Genomic DNA, 10,827 nt, shown 5'->3' on the forward strand with positions numbered 1-10,827 from the left:
AATCAGGAGTGTAGCATGGAAGCAGCTTGTGGCAAACAGGCTGGCTGCCTGGCCTAAGGATAGAATTCGTCATCCCACCACCATCATCATATCATGTGCGTGCTCTCAAAACACTACTACTCCTATCAAGTATCAACCATCAACCTCTGTTCGCTTAGTGCCATCGCCATGCCAGTGCTTATCTCGTTCTTATTGAAGAAGAACAAAAGGGACAGGAGAGAGTAGTTGATACCTTCTTATTCACAGTCAACACAACACACACATATAAGTATACAGGCTTCAATGTGGAATAAGGTACTTTTTGTATTGCTGTTTCCATGAGGCCAGGCACGTGCAGGTATATAAGGGTGTTTTTATGCCTTCCTTACTCATTCTCAGTTAAGATACCGAACAGGAAACACGGTAAAAAGTGTCTTGTCCAGTTAACAAACATAATATTCAAATTGTTTTTCAAGTCATATTACAAATATAACACTATGAATACCTCAAAGTACGAAATGTCGAAAACATACCAATACCGCAAAGTGATGAAACCAATGTTGGAGCGAAAACGGCGCGCTAGAATCAACAAGTGCTTGGACGAATTGAAGGATCTTATTGCCGAGTGCATGCAACAAAGTGGAGATTCAAATGTAAAATTGGAAAAGGCAGATATATTGGAACTTACAGTTCAACATTTGCGTAAAATAAAGAATTCCAAAACAACACATAAACCAACAAGTGATAACTTTAGAACTGGATACATTCAAGCTGTCAATGAAGTTTCTCGGTGCTTGGCTAGCCTTCCACAAGTTGACGTTACTCTTGGAACAAATCTGATGACACATCTAGGAGTGCGATTAAATCAACTTGTCTCACAACCTGCTCCTGCTATAAAAATAAACAAACCTTTGAATGTTTATTGTGGTGGAGAAAATTTAACAGCTCAGCGATCATCTCTGAATCTAAGTCCAGTGTCTTCCGGTTATGGCAGTGACAGTGATAATTCAATGTCCTCTTTACCGTCATCACCGTCTTTTTCAAATTCACCAGCATTGCTGCTAAAAATTGCTCCGGTAGTTGAAAACAATGTAAGCGCCGTTTGGAGACCATGGTGAAGTGCAAAACATCGATTAAGGGATTGTTGCCGTTGCCAGGAATTGTCATTATAATAGCTTGAGGCTGTGCATTAATAGATTTAAGATAATTAAAATAGTAATAAAAGTCTGTGATAGGAATAAAGCTTTAAAAACATGCATTGCGCATTGAATATTTTAACATTTAAAACAAAAAATATAAATGAAAATAATAATAAAAAATTTACAAATTTTACAAGAAAAATTCGTTTTTAATTGTATCCGTTTGATTTATTTTTGATTCGTGAAAATTGATTTTATTGCTGCTGATGATAATTATTATTTGCCGACCCAGGACAATAATAAGCCTAGTTATGAGTTTTAATCTCGAAATAATGTATGTATGTTATGTTCCGATACAACTCTCTTTTCAAGATACATTGAAGAGTACAACGTCATTGCTCCAAAAATACGCAATGTTGAATTAATTTTGTCTATCAGTTTAATTTAAATAAATAAATTATCTGACACAACAGTCTGTTGAGAACTTTCAACAATTCCTATGTATGAGTAATGTTGTCAGCAATGAAGGGACCTACATATTAAGCCGAATCTGAATGGGTAATTTGAGAAAACACTTTTCATGGCAAGAATAATTACGCATGCTCTGGCATGACAATCCTACGCACTAACCTTCATGCCACGAGTACTAAAGTTTTATTTACATAGCTATAGAAGTTCTTATACAAAATATATATTTATTTCTTAATGAGTGGAAAATCCTAGAGGGTCGTATTGAATCATAAACATCTCTTTTACAATATTTTTGTTTGGCATGCGCCACGCAGCCGCCGCTGGCTAATGTTATTAAGATTGGAGAAAATTAAGAGACACATTTAAATACCTGCGATTACGTTACCTTGTGTGTGCTACAGGTAGGAAGAAGATCAGGTATTTTAAGAATATTACTTAAATTTACTAATACCAATGTTTTACAACTAGCCTTTTGAAAAGAAATTGAAATGTGTATATTTAATCGAAACCACCATTTTCAATGATATACATACGAAAATATGCAAGGGTGGATCCAGACTTTTAATTATGGGGGGGGGTCATACACTTAACATAAAGTAGAGTTTTTGAGTACCGTTTAAAAACGTTCTTCAATGTTCTCTTAAATAGAAATAAATATTAATTTAAACGATACAAGCAAAAAACTTAAACTCAATTACTCAATTATTACAAATTAAGAAAAAAAAAACTTATTTTTAAAGGAACATTAAAGTTGACTTTAAGTCTTAAAAGTCCATTAATAAGTATTAGTAAAAATTACTACGCATTACGCATACGATTAAATAAAATACAAAAATGACACACGTCATTTTTATGTTCGCCACAAACCGCCTTTTTGCATACCACACATGATATTTTTGACATACTGCGAATTTTTGATGGACAATACGCACAGTATGTCTTCTTTTTTGTAGCAGGCTCTTCTTCAATTTCCTGAACACTATTTCCATTTGAATTAGGTAGCAACTCCGAAATATTTTGGAGAAGAGTCCTCTTCAAAGTTGGAGCTTCTAGCCTTTTTTACATATGTATGATGAGAAGTGAGTTCTGTACTCAGTTTTTTCATGAAAATTTTGCGGCTGAGAGGATTTTCATTCTTTGACTGAAAATGGTGGCAGTAAATGACATATGAGTATAAAAGCTATGTTAAAAATGCCATATAGTACTGCCATTGGCCACCTATTGGTTTTTCTACATCATGACATATGCGAGCACATTGGGTCGAATGTGTCGACACCGCCCTTTGTCTGATTAATAATTGATAATACATAATCATTTCTGGTTTTCCATTTGTATTGTTAATTGAACCTTCTTCATCGCAAGATGAAAGCAAATATACCATTTTAGATTGTTTTGGTTTATATGACACAAGCGTCAAAGGACGATCGTAACAAAACATTGAACTGCTACTAACAGGACATGAACGCGTATTTTCATTAGAATTTCTCGTTTGTTGGAACGTATGGTACCCACCAATGAAAGCTTATAAGGTTGCTGAAGTAAGGATTTTGCCAAGGGTATAGAAGTAAACCAATTTTTGCTTTGACAGTTCTTTGATACTCTTTCACTTTGAGGAATGCCATTAGTATTGGTTGCTCGTCCGATATAAGGATTGGATTATGTACTTTGTGCCGCTGTCACACATTATTGGAATCTTTAATCCATATCTGTTGGGTTTCTTCGGAATGTACATCCTTAATGGACATGTTCCCCGGAATCCCAATAGTTTCTCGTCGATAGTTAGATGTGATCGCGGAGTGTAATTGATTAAGCACTGATTTATGAATAAGTCATAAACTTTTCTGATAGGTATTAATGTATCCGTATCTCTTATTGGTGGACGTAGCGATTTATCATCCATGCGCATACACCTGATAAGAAAATCGAATCTGTCTGTCATAACTGCTACATAACGAGTTCCAGAAAAAGAGTTGTCAAAAAGTTCTCCCGTTGAAAGGTGATTATCTTCCAAAGCTGCGGATAATGTAAGGATGCCAATAAATGCACAGATTTCAATTTCATTGGTGTCTCTAAACATGTACTAAACTTTGTGGTCTCATTTCCAGTTTCTTTATCCTTATCGTCTTTGAGAGAGATTTCTATGTGTGTCCAATATTTCACTACTATCATCTGTTATAAATAAGTTAAAACACAGAAAGGGATCGAAGATGTTCTTGGAAGATCTGGTTAGTCCTCTATTTGTTCGAACAATATTTATTACAGGGCTCTTACCGTGACGTTTAGCCTTGACTGTTGTCCAACAGTGCTTATTACGACCTCTTAGTTTGCGCTTTGGTGGAATAATAATGCAAGCGTCTGAAGATTAAGTTCTTCCTAACGTAGCTATCTGGCACATCCTCAGAATCGTCAATAAACTCGTCTTCATAATCACTTTCACATTCTGACAATATAACTTCTTCATTTTCTATCAACAAATTCATAATTTCACTATAATTCAACATTCCTCGGTTCGTCGTGACGATCAAATAAAAAAGTAGCACCACAAAAAGTAATAAAACATATCTGTAAATAATAATAAACTATTTTTTGAAATATCTCACAAAAGTTACATAAAAGATAATCATACGTCTCCCAGACGTATTGCATAGCTATAACTTGTCACCACATGTACTTACCGTCCCAAAACGGACGCCACGGACAAGCTCCAGCTCCAACCACCGACTGAGCAAATTTAGTTTACAGTTAAAAGGATATTACATTTTTTTTCACGTGATACGTCTGGCTGACGTAGATTATCTTTCTAGGGTTAAAATCTTCTCTTGGACAGCTGTGTAAGAACATAAAAACAAATAACCAGTGTAAAAAGTGTCCGAACGGGGCCAACTCTTGTATACTTGATATTTTATATGAAATTAGTTGGACGTTTTCATTCACAAAACAAATCTCTGCCTCCGTTTCTAAAGTGTTCCCGTTTTCTGCGAAACTACAGGATCCTGAGAGCTTATTTAAACGGGTATATTTATTTTTATTGTGTGACAATGGCAATTCCTCATTTTACAGGAACTAACATTTAAAATTCCAATCAGAGTACACTCAAATACATACGTTATGTCTTCTTGAACAACACATTTTTAATCATAAGAAATTTATAAAGCTTTCAATTCGTATCTTAGAATAGAATTTCATGAATAAATAAAGTAAATTCACTAAACTACGAACAAATAAATTAAAAAGGGATGTTTAACATTTTTATGTAGACATTTGTAATCAAATAAGCAACGTTTTGATTTTAGTGATACAGAACTTAAACTGCTGAAATAAATACATAGATGGTACATTAGTTATCGATGGTGCTTTTCCATCAATAAATTCCCTTTTAGAAACCTTTCTCTATACTTATTGCTGCGCGGAGCTAATTTTTTTTTTATTTTAAGCCAAGTTTTTAATAACGAGTATTTCCAAAATTTAACTTTTACTGATAGAAAGTCTATGAAAAAACCTTTAAATATTTAGTAAGTATCCCAACATAAAGTTTTAATACCTATCCGTTTAAAAATATGTACACATATAAAAATAGTTTTTAAATTAATTAGGTATACTTTTATATTTTTTGATCGATAAGAATCTACTGCGGAAAGTTCCAATGCACGGCTTTTTTTGTAATGATCCACTGCGCTCATTACATGCTTTAAGAGGAGTTTATGGTTTATTTAATCGTCTAACTACGCAAGCAATTGGCAAAATTATGAAGAAATTTGATGAGACTGAATTGGTTACAGATATTGTAAGGATTGTGCATCATCGTTTCGCTTGTACCACTGGAAATATCGCTGCTATAAGTGATAGTGTTGCCAAAGACCCAAATGTTTCAACTCCTCGTCGTTCTCAGGAATTATTACTGTCTAACGGCACATTATGACTTGACCAACAGGCGGAGGATAGTGACTTTTCGAACAATGTTTTCTTCAGCGACGAAGCACATTTTTTACTCGGTGGGTATGTTAATAAAAAAATTACTTCAATTACTTGAGAATCCCCAAATAAATGAAGAGAGGCCATTACATGCACAAAAAGTCAGTGTTTGGTGCCCTCTGTGGTTCGGAGGTGTGATTGAACCTTACTTCTTTGAAAACGGCGATGGAACGACTGTCACCCACGTTTTTGCTTGCTTTGAAGAATACGGCTTGAAAAATAAGTGGTTTCAACAAGATCGTTCCACATGCTACACAACTGGAGCGAATATAGCTTCATATGGCAAGAGAAATTTCCTGGCCGAGTAATTTCTCGTCGTAGCGATATCAAGATAATTCGATTTGATACCGCTGGACTTTTTCTGTGGGGCTACGCGAAATACCATGTCTATGCAGATAATCTTTAACTCTTAAGTACTTAAAAACCAACATTTGTCAAGTTTTGGCTGAGAAACCAACAAATATGTGTCAAAAAGTGGTCCAAAATTACATCAACAAATTGAAGCTTGCAACAAATAGCGTGGTGATCAATTAAATGATGAAGTGTTTCATACATAGTGTCAACGTAAAAATCCTGACATAAAGCCTTTGGTTTTTGTAACATAACTACTCTCACAAATATTCTTCGTTTCTTATTACATTTCGGAGAGAATAACAATATTTTATGTGTGTTTTATTTACGTTTAATTTTGAAACCACAAAATGGGTAACCCTGTAAACATGACTATACGAAAAGCTGGTCTTCTGCCTTAAGTAATTATTTTATAATAAGAATTACTATCTTTTATTTCACCCACCCCAGGGTAAAATATAAATGATTCAATTAAAGAATCTAGGACTTCAAATCTCTTAACTGAATTATGAGTTATGACACACCCGGCACCCACTTGGTCAACGATTGTAGGAGATCATTTGTATTAAGCCCTTACAACTTAAAGCAACGTTATTGTCAAACATTTTATTTTTGACATAACTTAAACAAACAAAATACTAAAAACGTTGGATTTTAACAGCACACATTTTCTTAATCCACATTTTAAACCAGATTCGTGGTAAACACTTGTAATGACTTCCTATTAACTTATTGACTTATGTAATTACTTTCCATAAAGCATCCCCATAAAACGATACATTTCATTAATAGTTTAAAACAAATTATTTCCAAAGTGTCCACGCGTTTTTAAAATTAAGGATTAAACTAAATTAGCAACAAAAAAAGAAACAAAATACATGATTTCTTAAAAGGAACTTCAAAGGCAAAGTATAAGTTTCGAAACCTTTTGTTTATTGCTACTCTTCAGTTGTGCGCGATTACAGCACACGCCATCAGCACGAGGGAATTGAAAAAAAATGCATCTATCAACAATTAAAATGAACAGAGATATTTACTGCTTCTTTAATGTTACCTTCTTACCTAAGAACCGTGGGAGTAAAGTTTTAGTGACCTCAAAATCCCTTTTGCTAAGATAAAAAAAAAACGAACAAATAACAACAGCTGCGACGGTATATGTATGTTCAACAAATCCTGCACAGTCATCCTAAAAATCTACGTTACGGTTGTGACCCTATACTTGGAAGTATGAACAAATTTCGTTTTTAGGTTTATTATGAACAAAATAAGGGAGGTCGAAAAATGAAAAATAAATACAACAACAACAGCAACAGCAAAAAAGAAAACATGTGTCCCGAAATTCCTGTGAGAAACTCACTTTCGGTGTGGTTCCCACGGCCACGAGCCATACCATACGGCTTCTTCCCTTCTCTCTTTTTAATATCAAAAAATATATGTATAACTATAGTCCTATAATTATAAGAATACTTACTTGCTGCTAGAGTAGTAGGGTATATTGAGGGAAGAGAAAATTCAGAAATTGAGTCCTTTAGGGGTTGATTTTACACAATGTTTCTGGATTGGGATTTTGTATAAAATGGTCTAGCAGTTTCGTAAGGACATCATTTTACGTTCATTCGTTGCAGAGTGAACATCTCTCGTGATTTTCAAAAATAAAATCTTATCTTCAAAATGGAATACGCCACACGCACTCAACACTACCAAAAAGTAAAAAAACCCTTACTTGAGCGACAACGCCGTGCAAGGATTAACAAGTGCTTAGATTCCCTTAAGCAGTTAGTAGCTGAATTTCAAAGTGATGATTCTATTTTGAGAATGGATAAAGCGGAAATGCTCGAAACAACTATTGCCTTTATGAGGCATAGCAAAGCGGTTGGCAGACAACAATCGACACAAGTGCCAGTTGACAGTTTTCGCCACGGTTATATGAATGCTGTGAATGAAGTGTCTCGTGTCCTAGCTTCAACACCTGGAGTAACTGTTGAATTTGGAAAATCTGTTATGACACATTTAGGATGTCAGTTTAATCGTCTTGAAGGATTACATCAGCAACAACAAACAATAATTACCTGTGAAGAATCTCTACATCAAAGGTCAATGAACGAGGTGATTAATAACAGTTCATCGATACCATCATCGCCACCAATGAGCCCTGCATCTTCTGGATACCACAGCGATATGGATAGCCCTGAACAACATTATCATTATCAAGTACCTGTTAATGTTCCAGTTCCAACTGTCTGGCGCCCTTGGTAAACTCTATAAGATCATTGAACCTAAACAGAGTTCGCGCTCTCTTTAAAAAAGAAAGTGGGGATGTTTTCTTTTTAAAGTGAAATGAGAACAACCACCATTACCGAAACTGTGATATCGATGGATGTGATTTAAGTATACCAACTTAAAAAAATTATAAAATATTTATAAACTAAAAAAAAAATCTATAAACAAATACAAAATATATTATCTATATGAAAAGAATACATAAATGAACTGATTCTAATCCAAAACGAAGCCTTTGTTTTTTTTTTCAACATAAATACTCTCCCAAATATTCTTCATTTCCTATGTTTCTATTCCGAAAACAATTACAGAGTAGGACCCCAGGTGTTTTAAGTCCCAGAAATACACTTTGTTGAGGAATCTTGACAAATAAAACGAAACTTATGTATTGTATGTGTAGTAGGTAGTAGGAAATTAAATGCGTTTCGATCCGTGCTGAGGGCTTCTCAAACTTTTTTGTCCATTTTTGAGGGTTGCAGACAGTCTTGAAACCAATTGAAGCGTTGATGTTGTGTATGAGTGTGAGAGTAGATATCAACAACAGAGCCAGGCAAAAGTCAGAAAACGTTAAGCCTGTCTACTGTCTCTTTTCGTTTCAACGAGGATAATATTTTGGGCGAAAATAGAGCCAGGCGATCAAACGAATGTTCAGCCCCTGTCTACGGTCTTTGTATATGTTTTCATATACAAAGTCCCGACTGCAATCGATTTCTCCATTAATGTCCACAAAAAATATGTAGATGCCGCCCTATTCGACTTCCACCATGAGAGTACTATAGTTTTCATATACAAAGCTCGAACTTAACGTTGTATGCTAACAGCTTAGCTTTATTCAATTTCTTGTTCTGGCAGATACAAACCATCTTTTCGTTTTTTACATTCTAAACACAGTTGAAAAACTCATTGCAATCGGTCCGGTCTCTCAATTTTAAAGTTTTGAAATTTCTTGAAGTTTCATGAACCCTAGAATCTAAACCAATGTGTCTGTCAGCCGAATTTGTTTAAACAAACAAAATTACCGTCATATTCAAATATAAAAGTTTAAAATAAATAAGGTATTTTTTTAATAGCATCAGCTTGTTTGTTTGTTTGTCTGTCTTTGAAGTCTCAACGAAGCAATATATTGATATGATTTTTTATGGATAGGTTGTTACAGATTGTTTTAAGCTACTTTTTAACGCGGTAAAATATTTCATTCCCAGATCCACCGGCAACACTTATGTACATATAGTTAGACATTCGAAATATTCTTTTTTTTAAATCTAATTACTAGCATATCATTAGGTGCTTCCTGACTTTGGGCCTTACATATTTTAGTACTACCCGTGACATTATGGTTAATGTGTTGGACTGTCATGCCAGAGTTATTGGGTTCAATTCCTGAATGTGCCATCTAAAATTGTTAATTAATTCTTGTAATGAAAAGTGCATTCTCAAATTAGCCGTTTGGCATCGGCTAAAACTGGCAACATTACTCGCACACAGGAATAGTTGAGAGTTGTAAGTTGGATACAGACTACCTCCATCCTATTGAATAAAGGAGATGTGCGGTAAAAAACCATTTGCCCAGAGCTGTGTGACTAACGAAAGATTTTTATAATTTAGTACATACATGGTAATTTTGAACTTATTACAAGTATTTACCCTAATTTACAAAATAACATGCATACAATTGACAATTTTAGTTATCAAATTATTTTCGAACAATGTTGTCTAGCAAGGTATGGTGTAACTAATTTATTTAGATGACTCACTACATATGAAAGCATTCCAAGATTCCAACAATTTTCTAAATATGACATTTTTAAGAGCTAAATCACAATAGTTTAGACAATAGTTTTGGTGCATTTCACGTAGAAATGTAAAAAGTTGCTTTGAAACGAAGCTTTTTTTGAAAAAATAAAATATGCTTTTCTTGTTTCCATTTCTATAAATGTAAAGAACGCTACAAAAATTCAAAAATCCAGAAAATGTTGGATGATCTTATATGAAGAAATGTTGGGCTTTTTTGACGTAGTTTTTTTTGGAACTCAATATTCTAGAACTCAATAAGCTGTCAGTCTGCTTACTCGTATATTTATCTTAAAGGAAACAACAAAACATAAAAATAAAGAGCAAAGTGTTTGGTTCTTGAATTTAAGGAAATAGGTAAATAATGTCTTTAAAAAATGAAATTTAAACAAATTAAGCTAATCAAACAAGTTGGGAAGACGCGTTTGTGTGGCACTTACAAATTACACGTTTCAGAATATTTTTTCACTTTAAATATCAAGAGATTCAAAGCTTTTGTATCAATAGATAAGAAAAGTTTATTATGTTTTTCAATTAGCCATTAGTTTAACAAAAGTGTCACCTTTGCTGTTTTTGGGAAATTTATATTATTTATTGTTTAAATCTCAGTTCTAGAGCATCCAAAGCAAATTCACTTGAAAAGTAGATTTATTTAATTGTTTGAAATCTTTTGTATTCAACAGAAAATCAATTTTGAAAGACATAAAATGCACGATTGGGTAGCTAGAACTTGCTAATTTCTTCCAAAAAGTCTGTTTCAAAATATTTCCTATATTTTTGCAAAATAAGATTTTCTCAAAAATTTAAATTTTATTTCTCATAAAATCTAAAGTAACTTATTTTT

At 33.8% G+C, this 10,827-nt stretch overlaps 2 protein-coding genes across 2 annotated transcripts; both read left to right on the forward strand.

Annotated features, from left to right (window-relative positions):
• The first annotated feature begins 379 nt into the window (after window positions 1–379).
• LOC129941493 (enhancer of split m7 protein) lies at window positions 380–1,238 on the forward strand. The gene has a single exon (XM_056050136.1). The coding sequence runs from the start codon at window positions 477–479 to the stop codon at window positions 1,095–1,097; it is 621 nt and encodes a 206-aa protein (XP_055906111.1). The 5' UTR covers window positions 380–476; the 3' UTR covers window positions 1,098–1,238.
• Window positions 1,239–7,539: 6,301 nt separating this feature from the next.
• On the forward strand, window positions 7,540–8,411 carry LOC129941642 (enhancer of split m8 protein). Its single transcript, XM_056050332.1, has one exon. It carries the CDS (start codon window positions 7,584–7,586, stop codon window positions 8,166–8,168), a length of 585 nt encoding a protein of 194 aa, XP_055906307.1. The 5' UTR covers window positions 7,540–7,583; the 3' UTR covers window positions 8,169–8,411.
• Window positions 8,412–10,827: the final 2,416 nt, after the last annotated feature.

The sequence above is a fragment of the Eupeodes corollae genome, chromosome 1 (genome assembly GCF_945859685.1).
Source record: "Eupeodes corollae chromosome 1, idEupCoro1.1, whole genome shotgun sequence".
Taxonomy (NCBI): domain Eukaryota; kingdom Metazoa; phylum Arthropoda; class Insecta; order Diptera; family Syrphidae; genus Eupeodes; species Eupeodes corollae.

Coding starts and splice junctions, on each gene's coding strand:
- LOC129941493 (XM_056050136.1), top strand. CDS start 477: ATGAATACCTCAAAGTACGAAATGTCGAAAACATACCAATACCGCAAA.
- LOC129941642 (XM_056050332.1), top strand. CDS start 7,584: ATGGAATACGCCACACGCACTCAACACTACCAAAAAGTAAAAAAACCC.